Raw genomic sequence first — 26,202 nt, 5'->3', positions numbered from 1 at the left:
TTTAGGATACAAGTAGCTTCGTTTTTGCATTTTTTGTGAACTATCTAAGGAATATTAAAAGCACAACAACATAAAGTGTATTCACAATAATGTAGTGCTTTTTATTAAAAAAACAAACAAACAAAAAAAACAAATATAAAACAAAAAGTAAAAACCAACAGCATTTTTTCATGACTTAAGAATCATAATTACAAACTTTTAACGAGTGGAAGAAGTTTTTTGACAAACTGTACACATCACAAAATGTCCGCCAGTCTGCCATTTACAATGCTTGCATCTTATTTTGTGATTGTCTAAAAAGAACTAAACGAATCACACAAAAACACACAAATACAAGTACAAGCATCATACGATGACCGCTATCACAAAACGGAACCATTTCCTATTAGAAAATAAAACAAAAATAATAACGTGATATTGGGTTGACAGCTTTACTTTTGTTTCCGTCAACGTTTAAAAATATCATAACATTTTTATGTTGGTTTGTTTTTTTAGTGTTCAACACTTTGCAGCAAAAAACAAGGAGTACATTTCTCCTTAAAAAGTAATATTATTAACAATATTCAGTGACAAAGGTGTCGTTGCGGAGTCACTGTGTCGTCCCAATGCCTTCTGTGTCCACTTGACATTCTTCTCGCTCATGCAGTACATAGACGAATTTCATTAATAGGCAACGAAAACTCAGCTTAAGTATCTATGTCGTCCGGACAGGTCTGGTGAGCTTTTTCTGGACATTAAAAAAATCATTTTCCTCCGAGCTTAAGTGTCTTCATTATAGTAATACAAACGGAAAGCAATTATAATATTATAATAATCATAATACATTTAGGGCTGAGTCCTGTACAGTACAATAATAAACAAAATCCATTTTTCAAGATATTGCTTTTGGAGACACTCCTCAATGTAAGTGTGTGTATTTACATAACTTGGCACTGTACAGCTGTCCGTTCCCCCGCTCTCCCTCCGTCAGTGTCTCGTTCTTGTTAACCGCACTGGGACATTGCAGGCTGTCCCTTTTCAGCAGAGGCATTTTGGGGGGAAAAGAAATCTCATTTCTTTTTAAAACATTCTCCATGGCAATCAGGAACATATTCTAAAGAAAGAAAAAGTCTCAAGTCTCAAGTCCCTTTGCCCTCCCAATATACACCGCCCCACCCGTCTCACAGGAGATAAGAAAATATGACCATCACGATACATTTCATGTTAAGTATTGTTTCTCCATAGTTTTCTTAAAACTGTTAATTGCCATCGAGCCCTTAATTTTTTTTTCTCCATTTTTTTTTTGAAAAAGGTATATCTTCAAGAAATCTGGCAGAGTACAGACACACGTTAAGTGTGCACGCGCACACACACACTCGCACACAAGGCAGTCGGAGAGCACGGCTGTGTAAGGCGTTACAGTTGAAGCCAGTGTCCCCCCGAAACGCCTGATTTAGTTAAGCTGGTGAATCATGTTAAGACGGGCGAAGCTGACTGCCTCGTAAGAAAATCAAAAGATTAAAATGAAAACCTCAACAAAACACTTTGACTGACTAAAAGCGCACACTCAATCTCCCCCTCCCCCTCCCTCAAAAAAAAACCCAAACACGCCCCCTCGGCTTCTTCTGTTCCTAAATGAGTTTCTACTGTATAACAGGAAAAAGATAATAGACTTTTTAAACTCGCTTTTTTTTTGTATTTTTCTCCAGACTGCATCATCTAATACTGTGAGAGTGTTAGTGTGTTTTCGTTATAGATACATTACACAGAGCGTCACAATATCCATGGTACCAAAAGTGCAGTTCACCACCCTCGTTCTGTCTTTCTCATGAGCAGCATGTGAGCACACCGCTCACCTTACATCTCTCCTATGCCATTCTCTCCCCCCATGTGTCCCGGCGCTGATCTTCTCTCCTCTGTTATACTTTGTCATTGCAGCTAGGTCCCACTAGGGGGAACAAATCTGCAGCATTCACGTCCCCACTGACTGAAACCATCACTCCCATCTATCCCTCCCTATTCAGTACCACTTGGTTCATTTACGATGCTTGATAGGGGAATTCATCTGCCCATGTCTGTAATATTCAATGCAATTAAGTGCATGGGTTATTTCTCCTATGGTCATTAAAAAAAAAAAAGGTTTTGCATCATACTACTTAAACAAGCAAGAAGTCTGGGTCAGCTCTCTCTCTTCTGGCTCCTTGAGAACTCTTGAAAAGCTGAAATTGCCATGGAGTCAGCGCTTCCAAACCCCCTCCACCCTCTCAGAGTTGAGATGACCAGTCTTGGAAGAGGTAACCTGGAAGGGGCCCCCAGGGACGCATTGTGGTCCTTAATGGTCGGCCAACCAACAATGCAGCGTTTCCCTTCTCGCTGTCTCTCCATGTTCTGCCCCTTGCTCACAAACAGGAAAGGCAGTGTGCTTGACAGGCACGTAGCAAAGTTATTTTCTGCCCACGAAATCACCGAATCCGAGCGTCCGTCGCCGTAGCCGGCGGCCTGCGCCCTCCTCCAGGAGATAGGAGACATCTATGGCTGTTGGAAGAACAGGAGGGTGGGGGGGGGGGGGGGATTAGAGCTAAGAAACAGCTGACACATAGAGTAATTTAATCAAAGTAATCAAAGGTAAAGGTAAGCAAAGGTGTCTCTTCTTTTACTGGTGTATCAAGCTTCAAAGTGCTCAAAAACTGTTTGTGGCTATCTGAAACCACCTGACAGGTGTGCTACGAGTAATCCACAAATAAGAAATAGAAATGAATTTGTTTCTTTGTCAGCAACCGCTACCTCAGTGCTTCAGGCAGCTGCATTAATGTGTTAGTCTGTTGCCTCGTCACACTCCAGTCTCTGAACCCATCGGCTATCGGTCGGAGGACGGATACGCCTCTTAGGACAAGGGTCTATATTTCTGAGGTTCTGGTGTAGCCAGCAGATATCTGGGCCAAGACTTCCTAATCCATGCACTGCTCTTTGTTTACAGTCCGATTAGCAACTTGAGATGCAAGACTAGAGTAGGAATGAGGAAACGTGGAGGACTGGGCTGTTTCACAAGCAGCTGTTTACAGGCAAATATTAAACAAATAAAAAGCTAAATCATCACCGGACGACAGCCGGTGATGATTTAGCTAGATAGTTCCAAGATTACATTTCGACCAATGCGTTCCTGCTCTTTTGCTCTCCAATCGGACTGTTAACCTGCATTCTATCAAAGACTGCTCGCCAGACTACAAACGCAAACGATCTATGCCAAAATGTTGTCCCATTGCCTACAGATTCAGCCACCGTTTCTCACAAAGAATAGTTTTTTGAACAACGGTAGAGGTCTAAGGCACAGAGGAATAAGTTGTATCAGGCATCGGCTACACCAGCAACACTTGTCAGCAGGATCGATTCATTGTTGGTTTTCGGTCACCAGACTATTTCTCGATATACTAAGATTAGCTATTGAATGTTAAGTGTTAAAAGTTGGTCTAGATTTAGATACTTCTTTGTAATACTGTCAGCAGATTGAAGCAATGACAACAGACTGACACACTGCATGGGAGGGAACTCAGAGAAAGCAACAGATCCGAAAACAGAGACTGCCATCTGTTAGATGAATGACAAAAAGAGTTTAACACAAATATGAATAACAGCTAAATGTGAGCTGCAGATGTTGCTCCCTCTCTATCCCCCACTCCCTCTAAAGCAGTTATTTGCCCCAACTTTGAGTTTAACCATTTAGAAACAGTGTAAAAGATGTTTCATCCAACATGTTTAAATAATGCAAGTGATGTGAAACTTAAAAACCCTAAATTATCTGATGACCTACCCCCCTGCTTTGTTCCCGCTCCCTCACCATTGTTGTTGGGAGTTCTGTGCAGCAGATCCAGCAGAATTTTGTTGAGACGTTCCCTCTGGGCCTCCCTCCTGCCCAGCACCGGGTGGTGCAGCGGCGAGGAGGCGGACGACGACGGGAGTTCGAGCATCTCTCCTATCCTCTCTGCGGAACTGTCCTCCAGCTCCTTGCACTCCTCAGACTCCTGCCCGTCCTCGTCGTCCTCGTCGTCCTTCTCGTCTCCGTCCTCGTCGGCATCCCCTTCCCCTTCCCGTTCCGCTCTTCTGGGCTTAGCTGAAAGAAGTTCAGGTTCGTCTGGATTCGTGTCCATGTCGTCCTCTTCTCCTCCTCCTCTCCCATCTTCAGCTTCGGGTGGGAAGTCGTCGCCCCGGTCGCAGGAAGAGCCGTCATCCTCGCAGCCTGCGGCTCCTTTGGGTTGTTCGCTCTTCCAGGCAGAACGACCTCCGTTCCTCTTATAGTTGTCAGGAACGTAGTGAGGCTGCAATAAAAAAATCACAATTAGTCCCGGGTCAAACAGTATTTGCAAGTATTTTGTATCTAATTTAGCTGACTTTGGTTTCTGATGGTTAGGGTTTGCAAATGGACAATAAAATCAGTGCATCATAGTTTATAAATCACAGGAGAAGTTTAGGAGAGTCGTCTTAATTTAGTTTTCTGTGAGGTTTACCCGACACAGCCCTGGACTAATTTAATGGAGTGAAACTTATCCATCCGGTCCTCCATGAAAGCAAAAACAAACTAAACTAAACAAAAACTCTCCTCAAGTCTATTAGCATTACAATTTACATGGGACATAATTAGTTGTCAACATAACAAAATTCACAAAACATTCCACAGATACTTGAATGTGGCTCACTGCAAACAACAAAAAGCAGTTGCAGGTTCTCTCATTTGTTTTCTGAGGTGCCGAAGGGAAATGTGCCCTGGGCTGTAATATTACCTCCACTCTTAAAATATCTTTCAGTGTTTATAAATCAGTAACCAGATCCCAGTGCAGCACCCCCACCACTCTCACCGAGAAGTCTCTTTTGGGTGCGAGCCGCTTGGGGAAGTGGTTGAAGGCGTACGGCTTGGTGCAGACTGGGAAGCGGTTCCGATGGATCTTATAGAACAGGTGAGCAGACTTGTCCAAGCGGTAATCACAGATGTACACGTCCTGCTCTTTTACGCTCTTCGGCCGTCCTGTAGGAAGGAACACATTTTGTATTAGCCAGGAACTCATGTCATTAGAAAATGTGAAAACAGTGTATAGTTGTTCCGCTATGTTTTTGTTCGAGCATGTCTGAGGTCAGTGGTGTAGTGGTTGTTGATAAGGTGGGTGTACTACTTGGTAGATAGGTAGGTTATGGAGGAGCAAGTGGGTATGCTCTCCTATATATTACAATTATTTTTTGGCCGAGGCGGGTATACCGCCAGAAAAAGAGGTGGGTATAACCCATATACCTGCGTGTACAATTTACTGAGCTTTACTCGAGCAACAAAGAAACCTCAGAAAGAATGACTAATTCAATCGGTAAAAAAACACTCCATCCAGATGGCTCATGTGTGAGTTTCCTCTCACCTTTGCAGTAAGTGTAGAGATCGAGGACACAGCAGGTTGCCACCACTGCCTCCAGGGGGATGATCTCGTAGAGCGGCATGCGGAATAACTCGTTCTGGTAAAATCGCCGTGATGGAGAGTGATGCGTCTCGTGGGGACGGAAGTAGTGGTGGCCAAAGGCAAATCTCTCACCCCTTTAGAGTTTGAGTGGACACAGAAGAGACCAGCGAGTTAAACACCGTAATGCAACTTGATGAGCACAATAATAATCTATTCTCGCCAGCAGGTATCTACAGTACTTCATGCTAGTTGTTCAAAGTCCTACATTTGATGAACTTACTTTTCATTCTTCCAGAGTTTCTCAATTCGGAAGATGTCGAGTTTGTCTCGGTTGACGTGAGACAGGAGATGGTAAGACTGTCTGACAGGCTGTCCCTCAGGTGAGCGCCTGCTGTCTCTCATCAGATACACACAATCACCTGCACACAAGACACAGACAGGTTTCTGGTCTGCAACGGTGAAATATTACAAGAAGTTGGCTCCTCGATACAGAAGTAAACTGACAGGTTGAGTGTTGAACGTCTCAGTGCAGTAACAATTGTTTTCCGGAGTTGGAAAGGATCACATTTCGGCACTTCAAAACGTTTATAGGTAAAAAAGGTTGCATAGGAAACATAAAATTCACTTCAACCCTGTGCTACAATACAAGGCCTGTTGTTTATAATTAAATGTAATTGAATTGACTAAATGGCAGTGGTGTATAGTAATGAAGTAGAAATACTTCGTTACTGTACTTAAGTCGTTTTTTTGGATATCTGTACTTTACTTTACTATTTATATTTCTGTTGACTTTTACTTCACTACATTTTGCAAAGAAAACTGATACTTTGACTCCGATACATTTCCCCTGAAACCTTCGTTACTCGCTACAAAATCAAATCTATCTTCAGAAACAAAATGAATCATGAGACCAACGTCGGGGACTGTGGTGGAACAGAGACTGCAAGCAAGCAGGTTTGGTGAATCAGTGGTCCTAGCTTGCAAGTTAAATCATTGGTTAATCACGTTAATGCGCAATTGCAAACAAGCGCTCTCAAAGCCGCGGTGTTTTGATTCCCAGTGATGCCCAGGATGCTATATGCTATAGCTAGCAAGCGACAACACGAGTAGAATTCCACACAGGACGGTGGGATGAGGAGAGGTGGATGGGTCAAACAAACACTGGTGTTTCCTCCAGGAGGCCGCAGTTTGTGCCGTGTGTGAAACGAGAAGCCAATGTTGATTTATTTGTGACGTGACTTCCGTACTTAAGCAACGCCACTTCCGTAGATATTTTAACGCAAACCACGATCTTTTCCTAAACCTAACTAAGTAGTTTCATCGCCTAAACCTTAGTTGTTTCCTGTGAAGATGGAAGTTTATTTTGAAAAGACAGTATGCATGTAACAAGCGAAAACAGACTCATGTTGCTGGACTTTTGCTGGAAAAACGCACGAAAAGTGAGGAGTAACTTTTCGTAAGATATCAATAAAACGGGGATGAATTTATATCATTGTATAAAGAGAGTGACATGAGAAGATCAATCTCATGTCTGTAAGTTAAATCAGCTATAATCACTCTTTTAAAGTGATTAGTGACTCGTCTAAAACATTTAAAAAAGGAATAACTTCAATAGAATCATTCTATACACATTCTGATACAATGTAGCTTCTTTACATTTGTAAAGAAGCTACATTGTATTAGAATTGTCTTTTGAAGATGAACAGGACATTTTTCAGGTTCAAGTAATGCCTGGGTTGTTACTTTCGGTGCTGCTTTAGTATTGATCATGTTTTGATATTTGAGTCATTTTGTGGATGATCAGATGGAGTTATGATGGTAGCAGTCGCCCAATTGCAGATTCAGCTTGAGCAAAACCTTTGCCTATTGTGTTCAAATCAGGCCCATAGGAGTTCACAAGGCAGGTGTCCTTTCTCACAACACTGACCTGATGCATCAAGTGAATATTTTTTGCTGAACACAATATTATGCATTTGCCCTCTACATCCTCTAGTCGGAATGAGCATACTTATAAACGCACTGTTACAACTCCTTCATAGTGTCATATTGCTTTTCGGAGAATTATGATGATAAGTTCATAGTAGATGCAAAAGTATACTTATGTACAATATATTATGTTGAACATTGTTGCTCCTGGATGGATCACAGCCAACACAATTATGTTCAACACAGCTCCATGTCCTTGGTCATGGTGCCACAGCACTTAAAAGAATCAACTTCATAATTCTCAAAATTCTGACCCTTTGCTTTTTTATTGACAGCATTTACTTGTACTTTTACTTTCAATACTTAAGTACATTTAATATCAGAAAATTACTTTTGATACTTAAGTACAATAAATATCAGATACTTTAAGACTTTTACTCAAGTAGTATTCTAATAGGTGACTTTTACTGGAGTAATTTTCCAGTAAGGTATCTTTACTTTTACTCAAGTATGGCTTTTGGGTACTTTATACACCACTGCTAAATGGTAATAAACATAGCTTAAAGAGAAACTTAAAGGCTCTCTGCGGAGTTTCTGACCTCTAGTAACACCATGGAGCAGATTTTTCCATGAGTGGGTCCCCGTTTTGTTTGGCATATGCACACTGTGTATTGCTTCACGTGGGTGATGCAAGACACAGTCCTGCCAATGGTTTCACACTATTTCACTAGTCTACAACTGGCTTTAATGTGCCAAAAAAATACAGCAATGGACCAGAAAAGGAAGATCACAGCAAGCTAGTAAACATGGATGTAAACATTGAAGGATTGAAGGACTGGCTTCTATACCTTGATGTAGCAGCAGATCATCTCGGAGGAGGCAGATGTAGTAGACAGAGCCCGCCTGGGCGTAGCTAGGCTGGGGTATCATGGGAACTTCCTGTAACAACAACACATATGAGTGAGATCAGATGGATCAGGGTGGTGAGACTGAGGTTCAGCATTCACGGCTGTTTTGAGGGGATAGACGTACCCGCTCTACAGGCCGAGGGTCACACTGCTCACACAGGTAGTGCTCCACCTCGGTCTCCAGCCGCATGCAGTCAAAATGCTGCCACACCTAGAGAGACCAATCAATTGGTGAATCACGTGAATGCAACAAAAATGCAGTTGAATCAATTACTCCCGAGCTGGTATCGACAGTGACTCACTCTGACAAGAATAACGGTTATGTTCTGAACCTGCATTACTAACAAAGAGAAAACACATTTGTAACAACCTCCTTGATTCGCAACTGTGGTCGTCTCAATCAATATCTTTAACCCTCGTTGTTTAATAAAAATAACAGGAGGACTGAATGCACTCTCTCCTCTAGAGAATGCGCTCACCAAAACAGGTGCAACTGATTAGCCAGTGAGACAAAAGAGATATGATGGGAAATCCGACTTTCTTTCTAAGCTACTATAAATGTAGATTTGTCACCCAATCTTTTTCAGTTATGTGCGTTAGACACCTCGCTTCGCTTCTTACCATGCACTTTTCACACTGGATCATAAGGCCTTCATCCTTGTACATTCCACAGATGCAGCGGATGACGTCGTCGTCCTTGTCGTGCGGCCCTGGACCTCCTCCTCCGTGGTGGCCATGGTCACGCTCCAGCGAGTCCGAGCTGTCGGCCTCGCTGGCCGTCTCGCCCACGATCTCGTCTATCTGGACAGCAGCTTCATGACGCGCGCTGTAGTAGGCTTTACGCAGGCGACAAACGTCCCTGCCGACCGATGACTTCCTGCCGTAATATTTCTGGTGGGAAAACAAGACCAGTTTTAAATATTGTTTTTTTTTTGCCAAAAACAATGAATTTACAGGAAATCATCTTTATTAATTTGTGTGTTCTGACGTACGACACAAAGACAACAGACCTCAAAACTGTATAAAGAGATATCATGTATATAAAAAAGCAGAAGCATGCACAGAGACATTCAACGCTGTCTCTGCAGCCGCCAAAATTTCACAGCTCTCAAATTTAACAATAAACCACTTTCCCCTCATGCTATTTTTAGTCTGGCAGGGTCTTGGAACCAAAGGGTGAATCTAATTTAGACGTCCACTTCAGACTTCTATGACTTGAAGAGTAAACTCCTCAGAGGTTTCAAGTGGCACTTGTTTAAACGTTTAAGCTATACGGATGTAAATCAAAAGGGCCTGTAACATATAAGCAGAGGATCAGCAGTCAGGAAGTTGTATCCCATTTGGGAGGTGTTTGTGTGCGAGGCAGGAAAAAATAAATGAACTGAGTGAGTGGGAGGGAAAATGTATTAGAGCTGCACAGTAACAGCTTGAATGATGCTTTTGATGAGGCTTTTTGATATTGATTGGGCTCTTAAGATTCTGGGATTAAACTCGAGAGACTCGAGTGTTCTTGTGATAAGTGTTATTAAATGATGAAGACTGGATGCTTCAGCAGCCTTAGCCTTCATGCAATTATCACACTGATCTTTCTAATGATTGTTGACATAAATCTGACAGGCAGAGAAGATCTATGACATCGATTAAGCATTTAGTTTGATAGATAACTTATAAATGATGACTCTCTAGGCAGTGGGTTTACCCTTTAGAGCCTTTTCTCTGTAGGAACTTTCCAAAGCGATCAAGATCATCTTGGACTCTAAACCTGGATCTAAAGCTGAGCTTTGGCCAGAGGAACCAGGGACTCAATTTAGTTCCTGTAAGATAGTTCCAACTGTAAAGTAAGCCCCTGCTCCGGGGGAAGTACTTTCTTTCTCACAAAAACAGCTTCCATTCACATGATGAATGATCTGTTGGTACCTGTATCACTTTAAGGGTACTGGTATTGGTACTGGTATTTTAAACGATACCCAGCCCTGCTAACTTCTAAAGTCTCCTTTCAAATATTCAGTTCTCCTACCAGCAACATTTGCAGCTCAACTGACAGAGCTATGAAATGATGTATGTAAACAGACACAAACAGCAATGTTAGCAACCGGTGGGACACCTGCCTACCTCAGCATTTCGGAACACTTTGAGCATGTCGGTGTCAAACGCCTCTACAGTCTTGTAGTGGCCCGTGAGGATTTGCTTCTCGATGGTGCTCAGGTCCAGAGGGTCAGACACCTTCTCATAGTACTGGCTGTTCCTTATGGTACACAAAAAACAACAGGATTAGTCTCTGCATATCTGGTTTGAAAACATTTAAGACCTTTTGTCTGAGCATCCACAAAATCAACACTACTTAAAAAACATGTAGTGCTTGTAAATCATTGAGTCTATAGAGATGTGAAGTATGGCTCAGTGGTGGCCAACCATGACAGTATTTGTACCATGTAGCCAAAGGAGCTGTTATTGTTTTGACTCAAAGTGACGCAATACTGGAAAGAATCAAAGCACAGGCTGTCACGGCTGAAATGTGTGGCTCGAGATAAAACTGTGTGGGTGCTGTACACTGATGGACCAGATAAAGCAACAACACTGCTGTCTGGTAAACAGTAAAATATTATGAATGAACCAGACAAAATGCAAGGTCTGCACTTTTACACACTCTTACCTCTTCCTGGATGGGAGGTTCACCAGCGGAGCAGCAAGTGTCTGGCCGGCTGAATCTGAGGGAAGACAGAAGAATAACACTCCTGTCATCGTGTTTTAATCACAGAGCCTAATCATTCAGTGGACATTAGGTATTAGAGGCGCTAACAGATGTGTTTGGAGGACTGATGAGACCTCAGATGAAGCTAGAGGTCACACTAATGAGAATATTTAATAGAATAGTACAATAGAAAGGGCTCTACTGGTGCTTACACACACACACACACCAGTGTGGGCACATACTGAATATATATCGACACTACAGACACTAACCCTTGTAGCTGGTGATCATGTCGCAAATCTCCTTAAAGATGTGTGCGAGGCGAGCAGTGCGCGTGACTTCCGTGTTTTCCTCAGCGGCGGCGAGTCTCCGCGTGCGAACCGACCGCGACGTCTGCAGCGCCGAGAACTGCGTCAGGAACACGTCTAGAAACAGGGCACGAGCATTATGGGTGACGTTTTTTTACACAATCTCACCTCATTTCAGACCACATGCTGTATGTTTACACCTCTAAGGCTGTACACTCACCTGACTTGATGTTGCCATCGTCACGGATCACTCCTCCCCAGCGCGTGTACAAGGACAGGCTACTGGCGTCCCTCTCTCGCTCACCCTCTCTCTTCAGCAGCTCCTGTTTCTCCCTCATCTTCTCCCAGTTCCTCAGGAGAAACACGCTGTGCTTCAGCACAAAGTTCCTGATGATTGAGGCAGAGGGGACAAACGTGTGAAGGTGGCATGTGTCTGTGAGTGCCAACATCAACTCTCACCACACTTTCAAAATCTTAATACCACTCCACCATTCTGTTAAGGAAGTACGGAGATTGAGAGCAAAAATCACATGCGTTTGATTTAATTGATTCAGAAAATGTAACCAAATGTTGTTTTGTACTAAAATATTTCAGAAGTAATAGTTCAACAAGTTATATTTTGCATTTAAATTGAAGAACTTAAGAAATGTGTCAGCTATCTACCATCAATGCGCATTTTTTAACCACTTTGTCAAAACGTTTGACACCTAGTAGACCTGAAACGTTAGCAACAGAATAGAATTCCCCTTGTGTCAAAATTTGAAACGGTTTAGTTTTGTTTCACTTATGTATTGACTGTGTGTGTGTGTGTGTGTGTGTGTGTGCGTGTGTGTGTGTTCACCTCTCTCTGTTGGACATGGGCTTCATGAGATGAGGGTAAAACTTGTTGCTGTCACTCGACTCCTCCTCCTGCAGAAAGAGACGGTTGTGTTACCATGATGTTTACTGCAGAAAGCATGTTGGAAACATACCATGGTATACTGTACATTTTAGGTCATACCACTCAGCCTCAATTCAAAAGACTACCCCGAGTTACTTTTTGAGACACCTTGTGGCCCATAAGAGCACCTCTGAGACACATACACATTCATGACCTACATAGGCACTGCGCCTGATATTTAATAAGACACTAGCAAACTCTTTACAGCCAGGCAATGGCTATAGTAATACAACAATATACATGAGTTTACAATCAAAGTCTTAAGCAAACCCTTATGGTGGAATCTATTCAGGTAGGTAAGAATAAAACATTCAGGACTCATTTTTCCTTCTTTAGAAATGAAAATGTCGAGGGTTGTTTGCTATTCTCTGGTATTATAGATCTATTATAGATCTTACGTAAGGGTGAACAGATAAGGATGCATTTAAGTACATTGATCACTCACTCGTTTCTTGAGCTGGTGTTTGGACTTCCTCTTCTCCTTGAGTCGACCCAGCCGCCGAGTCCCTCCGGTCTTCCCAGGCAGGCCGTTAATACGCTGGCTCTTCCCTCCGATGATGCCCCGGCAGCTCTCTGAGCCACACTGACACACTTGCTGTAAAATAAAATAAAAAATAAAAAAAGCATTAATTTGTACAAAGGTGAGAAAAGGGCCGAGCAAAAATAAAAGAAGCAGTGATGATAACTCCAAACATGAAATATACAAAGTGTTATTCCGTGAGGAGCTGGTTGCTGGTGATTCACCTGTTCTTCTGTGTTGAAGGAATGGAAGTTGTAGTCATAAGTGAGCTCCGTGCCGCTGATGACGTCCTTGAGAGCAAAGAGACCTATTCTGTACACCCCATTCACGGACCTGAGAGAGAGAAGTCACAGGGAGGCGAAGTGAGTGGGCGCAGCATTCTTGTGATAATAAAGCATGAGAGTTTATGAAAACAAACAAAAAAACAGGATTCAAATTAACAACTGTAAATATAACAAATTGAAGTTAAAAGATCATTTATTGCACAAGACTTGGGAGTGTTTGGACCTGTCAGGAGGTTGCTCTTTGATCTTACGGCGTTTGTTTAGAGTAGTATTTTACTGATAAATGTTCAAGATGACATCATAGAAAAACTATGTTTTATTCATAAACAAAGATAACACGGGGTGAGTAATTGATATACAAATGGTCATTTTAATGGTATTCCATTAAACAACGTTATAAATGTAAAGGGAGATGATATTATTTTCAGGTCAAGCTTTTAACCCTTTGGTGAAGTTTAAAGTCAAGTTTCTATATTGACTTAAAACAATGTTAAACTAGCCCCGTTAGAACGACAATTAAATTAAGGCATTTTAAATCCATGAAAAAAAAAAGAGAAGAGGACTGGCCCCGGTTTTTATTTGCTCGATTTGGCAACCGCTCAACACGTCCGTCCTCCCCATTATCCCCTTCTCCAAACCAAAGCTGTGCTCCAGCTTTCCACCATTCTTCTAAGAATAAAGCACACTATTCTGTTTGCCAGCCACTTGATAATTTATTCCTTCTATAGGGGTAAAAAGCTGGTTCAGCGCATTGTCTTCAGGCACTACAGCTGTATCTAAGGCCCGGGCTCCATGTAATCTCTCTTCTGTGACAAGATGGATGACTCGTCAGGCTTTGTGCTGAAAATCCTCCATCCTTGTGGAGTCTTTTATTTCAGCCTGGCCACTCTAAATTATACACACAAGCAGTCACACACACACACACTTGGACCAACCGGTGTCCTAGATTATGAGCTCGTCTGTGCTGGAGGGCAGAGGGTACGGTTTGATAGTGGACTCTCTGGAGCTCGTTAGATGTCCACAATCAAACCCTCTAAACTGTGCTGACACATGTTGCAGATTTACCGCACGCATGCAAACAACATCTTAAAAGAAAAACCCAAGTAGGTCTCACATATAGAAGTCACACACTCAAGAGGCCTGCTCAGCCAGCTCTACAATAGCAGTGGATTTAGCCATGCTGCGAGAGCAATCCCTCAGGAAACCAGTGAATTGTTTTGGCCTTTAAGCCATTTAGGTCTGTGAACACTGGCAGAGACGGACCGAGTTGATCTCATCAGATTACCACCACGCGGCCGCATGAATAAGGTTGGGGTTACAAGGCAGCGCTTTCTCCTTCACAATGAAGTGCACCTGCTACACGTGTCCCTTGTAGGGCTTGCGTAAGATACCCAAACAAGGGCAGTCAAATATTGGCAAACGTACACTCACTGTGTGTGGCTACTTATCATGTTAAAGTGGTTTAACTGTAATAAATCCACGAACCTTCAAAAAAAAAGAATTTCTGCCACATTGAGGGAATCTAACACCACAACAAACACACAAATCTACATGCAGTAAAGTGCCCAAACTGTATTTAATAGCTATAAGATTACTAAGAACGCGTGGTTACTTATAATGAAATCCTTATTATCTGATAACATGAGTGAGAAATCATAAATGAGGAGGCCCTTTGGTGGCTTGACTGGCCTTGTCTCTGTTTGGAAAGATCATATCTTACCAAAATGAATGTCTTTCTCTCCTTTCTGTTTCATTCATTATACTCAGTTTGCCTCTCACAGAGAGAGAAAGACATTACCCAGCTCATCCAAATCATCAGGCACACGAACAGAAAGCAATTAACTGAAACTATTAAAAGGTAATAGGCTGGCATTTTCCAGTTTGTTAACCATAAGTGACGAAAGCATTTCGAAAAGAAAACACTGAATTATCAAGCTGGAACATTTTCCAATCAGCTCCTCCCGCTCTCCAGCCTCCTTAATACACTGTGTGACTGTTGATGCACCGGACAGTCATTAAAGGCTCCCTGTGGAGTTTTAGATCTCGAGCAGAGCCACAGAGCTGCGTTTCCAATGCGTGGGTCTGTGTGCACACAAGGACACACATGCATGTGGGTGACGCAATACACAGTCACATCAATGGTGTCACACTATCCCGCGGATACATAGGTGCTGGTAACACGCCAAGATATACTGAACTGTGCCAACGAGGATAGGAAAGAAGACGACGGCAAGCTAACAAACATGGACTTAAAATACTTAAAGAGGACATGACACATGCGTGTTGTGACACTTGTAGTGCCCAGATATATTAGAAAAGCCACCTTGCATAACATCTGGTAACAGTGATTGTTTTGGTAACTAATGCCGAGTCAGTAGCTAGCTACCGGAGGCTAATGGCACGTTAAATGTTTACCAGCGCTATAACTGGTGCCTGAAAAGCCAAATCTGTGCTTTGGTGAGAACCCAACATCACAACAAGAACATCAGCAGGGAACTGGTTTGAAGTTGCCATGACACCCACCACTTCTGCATTTCACAGTTGGGTTCACAGCTGTGGTTTATGAAGCGTGCCTCATTGCCCATTCTGTAGCTGTCGATCACCATGCCGCTATCCAGGTTCAGACAGTACTGGCCACTGTGGGAGAAGTACTGCTCCATCATCCGGCTCCTGGAGAACGGTAGGAGAGATTAAAAGAGAGCTTTTCATTCATTTCCATGTCAAGATAAAGTACACCCTGAATGGAGGAAGCCTAACAGGCAGAACTGCAGACGCAGAATATTCTAAATCTTCTGAAATCCACATACCACAAGAATTTCATGCATCATAAGTGATCCGACGGTCTCACCTAAACTCCTGTTCGCTAACCACCTCGCCCAGGTACTCGATGATAAACTGTCCAGAGCGAAGTGTCTCCTTGGTGCGGATGCCCCAGCCCTTGCCCTCAGCACGGAAGCGCTCCAGACACTGGACCCAGTCGTGTCTCTGGATGTGCTGGTTGTCACAATGTTCACCAGTTGGACAGGTGCTGGGAGAGCACTCTGCAAAACTCATCCTGCAATGTACAAAATGAGAGTGAATGACTCTTTACTAAACAAACGTCTTTGCAACAACGGTCGTAAACAAACAAGACTAACCCGAGGACTGATTTTTGTAATATAATCAGATGTCCAATGGGAAACCTTTCGAAAGTGGCCATTGCATGGTGAGGTTTGTCTTTACCTGTTCAGACATTCATCCAGGCAGCCCTTTTCAGTGGAGTCCTCACGCGGTTTACAGCTGCACGTAGTTGTTTCATAACCAGAGAGAGGCTTCACATCCACATAGACATCTGTGACACAACCGGGGGTTTACAGTTTTACATTTACAGTTATTGACACCCTCGTGAAGTGTGACCGGCAGTGGGAACATCAATCATGTTTAATTCCTGGTTTGCAAACAATGCATATCATTGATAACAAGGACTTCAACAGTCAACACAACCAATGTAGTACAACACATGTACAAAAATTGATCCGGCTCCAAATTACACTCTGGCTGAGTCACTGGAACAAAGCCGGATACTCACTTGATCTGATCTTTTTATAAAGGGGGACATCCGGCCTCTTGTAAAGCTGAAACACACAAACAGAATGGTAAATATAAAAAGGGCTTTAAAGGCAGAAACAAGTACTTATGTGGGCCTCCACTGGGGCTGTACATCTTGAAACTACCTGTCAATAATAATTCACTGTGAGCATGGGAAAACCCTAAAAACCACTTAGTGCTCAACACAACTGCTCACCTGATCATGTTTCCACAGCCATAAGATGTCGTAAGGCAACTGGAAGTCAATGCGCTTCTGTCTCAGGTACTTCCCTGAAAAAACAGAGCAGGGGAAATTTAGGAAGGAGAAAATGAAACTGAAATGTACGAGAAGAGGGGAAGCAATGTTTGACCATATACATAAATCACATTTATATTCACATACCATACGTAAATGAGAAGTTTGACCTCTTGATGAAACATATTGTGTTTTTCATCTACCATAGCTGGATATAAAGGCCTGTGGTTTCCTTATCCCAGAAGCGGTTTACTGAGTTATCTGGGGAGTTTTGATGAGTAATCCCTGAGGCCCTTCAGATGTAGAACATGGACTGAAGTAGAAAGAGTGGTTGTGGCTTCTATTCAGCAAAAGTGACTAATCAAGCTTCACGAGACAGGCCAATGTAATACCTCCGCATATAGAAACATGACTGATGCTGTCAATTCTTTAACAGCATGAAGAACATAAATAACTTGGATTAGTTTTAAACGACTGGTCAGTTAATTTGGTTGTAATCAAATGAAATTCTGTGTTTTAAAAATAGGGGGGAGCAAAAAAAGTGAAACAATTTGAGACTCACCAACATGTATGGGAGCTGGAAACAATCCAAACTCATGTTCCCCAGGTATGTATTCAAGCTTCTCTTTCTTTAGCTGCAGAAGCTGACTCCGGGGGCTACAAGGTGCGGTATAGAAATGGTGAAATGTAATGGTTTACAAGCACTTCAGAAAAACTGTTATTTGGTGCGTTGATCTAAAATAAAAGTCAATATCAGGAGATGTAGTTTAAGATTTCTTTGCAACTCACTCTTCGGTCTTGTACACATCAGAGTAAAGTCCCGCCTTCTGAAACTTCTTCTTTGGAGGTCTGGCTGCTCTCTTCTCCCGTTGGGTAGTTATGGGCATGGGCGGAGCTTGTTCCTGGGGGACAGTGGCTGGGCGGTCCGGGGAGCAGTGACCATCTGGCTTGCTTTCCATCGAGCTAAAAATAGAACCAGGACTTGGTTTCTAGTGAGGACTGGATTTAATAATACCAGCATTGAATCCTAACATGAATACTCAGTATAAATCTGTGTCAGTGACCCAGAGCTGAGGTTCTACAGAGAAGTATAAAGGTTAATGTGCAACAGTGTAATTAAAATTGGCTTACCCACGAAAGTGCTGGAGCTCGTCCTGGGTAAGCCAGCTTCTTCCTGTCCCAGCTTTGGAGCTTGCTACTAGGTTGCCGAGGTTCTCCTCTCTGTCTGGCAATCGCTCCTCAGTTTCTTCTACCTCCCCGTCCTCTTCTTCTTCCTCTTCTTCTTCTTCCTCATCTCCATCCCAGCGCTTCTTCTTCTGACTTTTTCGACGCAGGCCCTGGACTACCGCCTCAATAGCATCTGTAACAGTGTCGCCCTCCCAACCTCGGCCCCCCGCTGGCCGTTCAGTCGCCCTGTCCCTGTGCCGGGTCGGATTCAACTCAACCACTGGTGGTGGGGACGGCGGCGGGGAGGGTAACGGGTGCTTCCTGGGACGTCCGGGGCCCCTCTTCTTCACCACGTTGTTTCCTGTGCGCGCCTGTCTCTGGAGCTTCTTGGCACGCAGGATTTTGTTGACGTGGTGCAGGCTGTGTTTGGACGGCTGTGCCCGATGGGAGTGGTGGGGCAGGGAAGCATCTAGGCAACAGTCCTGTGAGGGGGAGAGGCAGGAGGAGGAAGCAGAGCCGTGGGAGTGAAACAGGGAGGTTTGGTGATGGTGCTGCTGCTGCCGGTGGTGCATGGATCCTTCGGGCCCTTCAGGGGGCGAGAGGGCAACGCCTCTCGTCTGGATACCTGATGATGACCCTAGTCAAAGAAGAAGAGAAAATGAATAAGTATCAAAGCACAGAGTACACATTCCTAGCAATTCTTAGCATTTGTAAGTGTCATTAGAACAGGTGAGACGGTCAACAAACTGTGTGATACTGTCCTATGGCTGTCCCTAAGCTGAATGACAAAGTAGTCTATCACGGATGTTAATTAATTACAAATTTTACAACAATTTGGAGCTGAGGTAAGAATGTTTGAAAGAGTTTCACACCTCCAAATACAAGTAATTGGCTAACACACCATCAAAGACCATGTTAGCCCTACCAGGCTGGTATTTGTAACACAAATTAAATAGTAAAAGCGGCCACAAGTACATAGAGTAGTTTTCTCTTAATCTATTCACCATTTCCTAGCTGCTCTCTCCTCTTGCCGCTTTACATCTCTTTCCATTCTCACATCGCTCTTTAAATCTCTCCTGTTTCCTCATTTACATGATTCTTAAACTCGTATCTCACCCTTCCTCACCTTCCTACTTCCCATCCTTTGACATTACAAGATTTTCACACATCTTCCTCTTTCCTCTTCTTGTCTTTTTCTTCATTAACATTGTTCTCCTCACCCTCTCCTTCTTTCCTCCTCTTGCCTGACCTTAAAAGACCTCTTCCTCCCGGTATAATTCTAAATCTTTGAATTCATCTCACACTCAACCTTGTGACCACCTATTCCTCCACAACTGCAAAATAAAGATGCACATATCAATCGGCTGCCAAATCTTTTTTGCACTGGTTTCCGGGACAGTGGTGAAAAAAAGCTAGTCTGGAGACTTGTTGTCAATTATAGTTTTTAGGAACAAAATCAGAGTCAGCAAAAATCTGAATCAGCAGGTAAGACTTTTAAAACTTTTTGCTGCTTGTTAAAAAAAGTTTCCATGCAAATGTTTAACTTTTAATGGAATAAGATTCAGAACGGAAATGCCACAAATTCAAAGGAATACTGAATATTACAAACACGTCTAAGGTGGAAAAGCCGCAAAAAAGCAACTGTAACCGACTAAATCATGACAAATAATATAGATTAATACATCTATACTATACTAGTTGTACTACTGGCATACCACATGCATGTGTGTCCTTGTGTGCACATAGACCCACGCATGGAAACACAGCTCTGTGGCTGTGCTAGAGATCTAAAACTCCACAGGGAGCCTTTAATGACTGTCCGGTACATCAACAGTCACACAGTGTACCTCAAATACGAGACACGGTGGGATCAGGGATCCTACTCGTGACCCAAGTCACCAGGGAAAGACCGGGTCAAAGTTGGATGACCGATTAACTAGCTTATCAGAGAGGACAACAGTATTAAACACTGCATGACCCCTGCGCCCCATTACCCTGTGTTGTGTGAACAGCTTGGCATGTGGTCATAATGGGTTATAGTGCCTGGTGTGAAACAGGCATCCAGAATGAATATGGCTCAGTTAACACTGGCTGACATTTTGCTTTTTCTCCTTTTGATTTGGGCATTCACTTAGAATCTGAACATTTGGATGTATACCTATTCACACCTGCTCTTTTATGCTACGTCTTATCCTCGCCCTCCCTTTACACCTTCACTCTCAAACCTTCAGACGCTACGCATCGATCTACGTCCATCATTCCCCACTTGTCTTGTGTGCCAGCCCGTTCCCCACCCTTGGCCTCCTCCACCTTCACAGTCTGCAACCGCTGGGTGACCCCGAGTCCTGAGCTGTAATCCAGGATTACCCTGCTGTGGTTTGAAACGGCAACCATTATGCCTCAACTGGGACCTTACAGCTTCACAGCTCACTAGTCAACACGCACATAAACACTAACACCCACCCTGACTGGTGCTCGCACATAAACCCACGTAAGCACATCGGTCTTTGTCAGAGGACATTCAGAGTCACACTGATGAAGGCCATTGCTGCGGCCGCTGTGTCTTACATCAGCAACATTAGCTCAGCCCAGGTGCTGGGTGTACTGAAGGATAGGACGAGGCCTCGCATTGTGGGCTTTTGAGGGAAATGTCTACTAAATATAGCATGTTAACAAAACACTCCACCCCTTTTGCTCTGGCAGGAATGCTATATCAACTGTGGTCAACTGCGACTATCCACTCACAGAGGAGCCAGTTTAAGTCATTATTTTTTTGCCAAATCCGTAACCGCTAGTAAGAGCTACCAAATGTCAGACAGTGTAAGCACAGGCGATGTCGCTGTCTTTCGAAGGGGCTTTTTTCACCAAAATATAAGTGGCCTATTCCACTTAGTGTTTTCTTTGTACAGAAGGGAGAAAGCTGAGAGGCATACAGAGACAGAACAGATCATTTTCTTGCGTTGTTTGATCTAACCATGACTGAGGTATGGATGGTTCCACTTGTAATCACAAAGGAACTTCTCAGCACTGTGAGGGATTTTCAGGAAATATACAGGCTTCACTGAGCAGAGATCAAGCGAGCTTTGAGAGCACACTTGGTGTGCCATATGGCAATGTCTGAAACGGTTATTGCCCAAATACATAGTTCTGGAACCAGTGCTGGATCTAATGGATTGCCCGCTGTGCCCGTTTCACTATAGCTGTGCCAAGCCATGAGGCTCATCAGACATCAGCCAATCATATTCAGCCACAGGATTCTTGATACAACTGCAGACACAGAACTATTTTTGGAAAATGAATTTGGTGCACAATTGACTCCAATAACCTTTAACAATGTCGAATTTAATTTGGGTCAAAAGATTTTCTGCGCTGAATAGCTCGTCAAACGTACAGGGCTATAGGAACAAAATGGGATTTAATGCAACTACTGAATGCAAATAGGTCCCTGCTGCTATTGTTACTGGTTACTATACAGTCTTTTCTTTGTTCAAAATTAACTATGCATATGCTTTTGTCCCCTATATCAGTTCAATGGAGCCTCTGCTGTACAGATCCCTTTCAAATTAAACTCAATAAAATTAGACTTACCCAACTCTCTCCTTTCTGCTGATGTTGAGCGGTCCTTCCTCATCGGCCGGTCAATGCGGGAGAAGGTGGAGCTCTCTGAGACTACCTCGGTCTTTCTGTTCCTGCCCCCTTTCAGCGTAGTGCGGGTGAGAGCAGAGGCAAACAGGTTTGTAAGGTTTGGAGAATCATGGGCTCCGGGCTCCGCATCCTCCGTGGGACTGAGAGGCTCCTCGTCGTCGCTGTCTGAGCAGCCTGCTGGGTCTTCAGCCTGTCCGTCGGAGAAGGGACCCTGTCCAGGTGCCACGTGACTCCGTGAAAGCTTAGAGTAGCTTGCCTTTGAGCTGCCCATCCTGAACCAAGACTCTACTGGGTGGTGGCCTTTTGAGCCGCTACCCAGTGCAAGCCTCGAGGGGCCTAGACAGGACATGGAGCTCTCTTTGCGCTTGTACCTTTCTGCAGATGAAGATGAGGAAGAAGAAGGGGAGTTGGCAGAAGTGGAAGCAGTTTGCTTGCTGGCACTGGTGCTGGCGGTATCTCGTCCGAAGCGGCATCGTTGTAAAGACTCTGCCATTCCTAAACTGCCAACTCGCTCACCTTTCCCTGATGTTCCACTCTCAGAAACCCCTGTACTTGCCCGGCTCGCTGATCCTCCTCTTGCCGCCTCCTCTCTGTCCTCCTCAGCACAGCGCTCTCTGTGTTTGTGTCTGTGTTTGTGTTTGTGGTGCCAGTTGAAGGAAAGCTCAGAGGACATGGGTGGATACAGGACAGGGGACCTTCCTCCTCCATGGTAGTCCTGCCTGAGAAGCTTGTGTTTTTTCTTGTGAAATTTAGAGGGGTTCAGCAGGAGATGTGAAGGGTGGTGATGATGCATGTAAGATGTGGGGGGAGGAGGGGGGAAAGACGGCGAGTGGTGAGAGTGGTGGGATGGGGCTGTGTGGGGTGACTGGTGGTGTGGGTGGGGATACAGAGCACTAGCTGGGGGATAGCCTCTGTAATAGCCCAAACCCAGGGGCCCAGAGGAGTAGGGGACGCTGTAGGAGGGGTGGTAGAAGCCTCCACTGGAGAGGTGGAATCCAAGCCCAGGTACAAAGGGAACGTCGGACATGGTCTCCCTCAGTTTGGGAGGCCGCCCCCGTTTCTTCTTCATGTCTGGTTTACGAACATAGTGCAATGGGTCACAGGAGTATGCAGGATGGGAGTAGAAGCTGCCGAAGTTTACCCTGAAGATTGTAGGCAGTAGATCCCTGTGGACATAATGGTGTGGAGGAGGGCCACCTGTGCTTCCTATGCCACCACCGGGCCTGCTCCCCACTCCTGGCACTCTGCTTGTTCCTGCTGCCATGCCTATTCCACTGCCGAGCCGGTGCCCAGTGGTACGGTGTGCTATCCGTATTTCACTCAGTCTCACAACAATCTCTTCCAGCTCAGCAAGAAAGTCTGGGTCGTGCCGCCGGGAGCGCAGCTGCAAGTACTTCTTCTTGCGTTTCCTTTTCTGTCTCTTTAGCTTGTCATAGCCGGGGCATCCATGGGTGCGGCGTTTGCACTTGTGCTTATGTTTGTCCTTATGTCCTATTAAGGAGGAGGCGGGAGCTGCTGGGTGAGGTCTCCTGGGATCTGGTGATGACCTTGTCCCTTGGGGTGATGGAGAGGGTGAGGGATGTTCCATAAGCACAGCGGAGTGACGCCGCCTACCTCTGGAATTAAGGCCCACCCCTGGACCCATAGCTGAACCAATGACCCCCGGCATTAATAATCCACTGCCCATTCCAGTCGGCATCCCAATTCCACCCAAGCTACCCCCAGCTTTCTCACCACGGTCAGAGGTGCTGTTATTGTCCGTTCCTATACCACTGTCACTGGGCACGGTCTCCTCACTGTGCGACTCACTGACTGGTGACGGAGTGGCTTCTTTGAGCTCACTGAGGGGAGCAGGGGAGGTGGGATGGAGTGGCCGAGAAGGTGAAAGCTTATGATAATGGTAGTGCTGCCTGTAATGGTGGTGGTGCTGGTATCCCCGGCAAGATGACTTTTTCTGGGAAGCTGCCGTGGCCATAGATGATGAGCCGGGGTTGCGAGGATTAGGGGCGGAAAAGGTTGGGGGAGGGAAAGAGAACGTGTTGTGGCTATGATGGGGGTTAGAATAGTGAGAGTGACCTGCAAAGTGCACTGAGCCTGGCTCCACAAAGCTGGCATCGCTGATGGGACTGTGGCCTCCGCTAGACTGCGAGAGGGAGGGGGAAGGAAAGACCTCGGAGGAGGAGAGCTGATGCTGTTGATGGGACTGTGATTGATGGTGATGGAGAGGGGAAGTGGTGTTTGGAGATAGGAACGGTTCTGGTGGGGATGTTGTAGCTGTTGCATTATTCGCTGATTTTGGTTTGCGGCCTCGTCTCTTACCCATGTATATTGTGCCCTTTTTACTGACATTAATTTGTGGCCCTAGTTTTCCCCCAAAAGAAGCAGCCAGGGACGACAATGATTGGGTTGCAGCTTCCACAGAGCCGACCACCCCACTGGTGGTGCATTTAGGGGTGTCTTCTGGTCTTGGGCCTAACAAGATTTGACTGAGAATACGCTTCCGTTTCATACTTTTCATCTTATTGATCTTGCCTATAATAGTTTTCATGATAAGCTGCCCATTTCCTTTGCTGCGGAACCGTTTGTCTCCCATGTCCCCTGCCTCTGGAGCCAACGTGGGAGGCTGACCCTCTTGGGGTAAGGTAGGAGGAAGCCGCTTGGGGCGTCCACGTTTTCTAGGCATAGGTTTAGGGGGGTTCAGGTCCACCTCAGGGTGAAGAACAGGGGGGTCCTGCTCTTCTTTAGACTTCAGTAAAGAGGAAAAGACCTTGGAGGGAGCCAGCTTGTTAGGAAGGCACCCACGGGCCGGAGCGTCAAGCCGTGGCATTATAGACTTCGGTCTTCCCCTTTTCTTTGGCTGGGGTGGGAAGAGCTGAGACATTGGACCTTGTGGCACAGGATTTGGTTTGACCTTATTTGGGTTTGGAGGCCTGCCCACAGGTCTCTTAACTGGTGGCAACAGGGTTTCCAAGCTTGACGATAAAGGCAAGATGGTTTTGCTCTGGTCGAAGGGACTGTCCAGGCCTGCTCTTTGACCCTGCATCTTGTTCATAGGACGGCCCCAGCGGGGTTTCCTTCCCCTGCGTTTTTTAAGGGGTTTGCTGTCCTGCTCTGCTGGAGAGTCTATGGATGAATCAGGAGAATCATCTCTCAGGGGCGTTAGTGGACCTTCGTCATCATCTGGCTCTGGTGAAGGAGATGCCCTTTGTCTGTAAGGCTCAGCGGGACTGCTGGTCCGACCGGATCGGCTACTATCCCGATTGGGACTGCGCTTATTTGGACTAGAGCTCTTCACCCTCTCAACTCGCAGTGACTGATTACTAGCCCCCTTGTCTTTCCCTTCTGGTTTTCCTGGAGGAGGGCACTTGGTTAAGTCTCGAGGGCTGTCACTGCCCTGCTCCCTCTTATTTGCATTGCTTTCTTCTGCCAAGGCGGGACTCTCTCGTGCATGGTGTGCTTGTGAGAGAGCAGGGGAGCACAGGTGTGTCACTGCACTCACTGTCCTCTGCTCAGCTGAGTTGGTGGAAGAGGATGAAATGGGACAAAATTGCAATGTGTTGTGTGGTAGGCAGTGACCTGGACGTGACTGGGGCTTAGAAATGCTACTGTTGTCGTTGCTGCAGTCGTTTGACATGGCTGACAGGCAGTTATTGCTGTTGCCGATGCCGTTATCGCTGCTGCTGCTGCTACTACTAGCTTTCTCATCCCCGTCTGTGTCCTCCTGGCCCAGTGGTGTCAGAGCACTTGAATTTTCCATCACACTGTCTTTGTTCCTCGAACCATAGGGCCGACCAGGCGGTCGTGATACAGGAGGTGGTGGAGAAAGGTGTACCATTCTTGAATACGTGTTCCTATTGGCCATAGCCCTGTCTCGTTGCTTGGCTGTGGGGGCCATAAAGCCTGAGTTTGGGGGAGGAGGAGCGGGGTCAATCTTTGTATGTTTGGCGGGCTTAGGGGTCTTTGATGGTGGGCAAGTTGCTATGAGTTGAGCCAATTTCTCAGTGATTTTGGGTGCTACCCAATTTTGAACACTCTTGTCCTTGTCTCTCTGACTTTCAGTGCTGAAGGTGTATTGAGCAGGTTTAACAGCTTCAAAGCTGGCTTCCTTTGATGCAGGTAGTGGTGGAGAAGGTGAAGATGTCCGGGGGTTGGGTTGTGGAGTTGGTGTTTTCTTCCCAGATGGATGCGTTTTGCTGTCTGGTGGAGGGCGGTGAAGGTTGAGGGGTCTCTCAGATGTGGTGGTGGTTGCTTTCATGTCTGGCTTTGTATCAGACTTGCAATCCATCTTTGGTGAACCCTGGAAAACAAAGAACGAGATGGCAAGTTAATTATGGCGTAATAATTTATTTATTACATTTAAGAAATACACTGTCAAATGTCTATATTAAATGTATGCATGCAAAAAGTGTTTTCCTCTAAATGCTTGAACACATTTTTAACTAAAGTGATACGCTGATATCTTATGACAAATTTGAGAAAAATGTGGCAAAATTTAGAGCAGCTATGGTGCTATTGAACCTAACACATCTGACCAGAGACAGCCCCAGCTAGAAATACAGTCTACCAATCAGAAAT

General features: G+C 44.8%; 1 protein-coding gene across 4 annotated transcripts in view; it reads right to left on the bottom strand.

Annotated features, from left to right (window-relative positions):
* Positions 1-76: 76 nt before the first annotated feature.
* The window catches only part of ash1l (ash1 (absent, small, or homeotic)-like (Drosophila)), a 31,393-nt gene continuing 5,267 nt past the window's right edge, over positions 77-26,202 (bottom strand). For 2 of the 4 annotated variants that reach the window (XM_076106158.1, XM_076106159.1), the window contains exons 4-27: positions 21,571-25,924; positions 17,947-18,619; positions 17,605-17,778; positions 17,378-17,472; positions 16,777-16,850; positions 16,561-16,606; positions 16,215-16,323; positions 15,841-16,047; positions 15,516-15,662; positions 12,933-13,041; positions 12,634-12,783; positions 12,090-12,157; positions 11,469-11,635; positions 11,213-11,365; positions 10,902-10,956; positions 10,361-10,493; positions 8,870-9,139; positions 8,373-8,459; positions 8,189-8,279; positions 5,695-5,833; positions 5,376-5,548; positions 4,830-4,996; positions 3,788-4,292; positions 77-2,514 (exon numbers count right to left, since the gene is read on the bottom strand). In XM_076106158.1, coding sequence (XP_075962273.1) covers positions 2,423-2,514; positions 3,788-4,292; positions 4,830-4,996; positions 5,376-5,548; positions 5,695-5,833; positions 8,189-8,279; positions 8,373-8,459; positions 8,870-9,139; positions 10,361-10,493; positions 10,902-10,956; positions 11,213-11,365; positions 11,469-11,635; positions 12,090-12,157; positions 12,634-12,783; positions 12,933-13,041; positions 15,516-15,662; positions 15,841-16,047; positions 16,215-16,323; positions 16,561-16,606; positions 16,777-16,850; positions 17,378-17,472; positions 17,605-17,778; positions 17,947-18,619; positions 21,571-25,924 — 8,238 coding nt within the window. In that variant the 3' untranslated portion in view covers positions 77-2,422. The remainder of the gene's footprint in view (positions 2,515-3,787; positions 4,293-4,829; positions 4,997-5,375; positions 5,549-5,694; positions 5,834-8,188; positions 8,280-8,372; positions 8,460-8,869; positions 9,140-10,360; positions 10,494-10,901; positions 10,957-11,212; positions 11,366-11,468; positions 11,636-12,089; positions 12,158-12,633; positions 12,784-12,932; positions 13,042-15,515; positions 15,663-15,840; positions 16,048-16,214; positions 16,324-16,560; positions 16,607-16,776; positions 16,851-17,377; positions 17,473-17,604; positions 17,779-17,946; positions 18,620-21,570; positions 25,925-26,202) is intronic. The other 2 variants (XM_076106161.1, XM_076106160.1) reach the window with 2 other exon arrangements.

Source organism: Anarhichas minor, unplaced genomic scaffold (assembly GCF_050575085.1).
Source record: "Anarhichas minor isolate MPS153535 unplaced genomic scaffold, ASM5057508v1 ptg000033l, whole genome shotgun sequence".
Lineage (NCBI taxonomy): Eukaryota > Metazoa > Chordata > Actinopteri > Perciformes > Anarhichadidae > Anarhichas > Anarhichas minor.
Note: the sequence above shows the minus strand (reverse complement) of the source record. Positions and strands in the feature narration are given on the sequence as shown.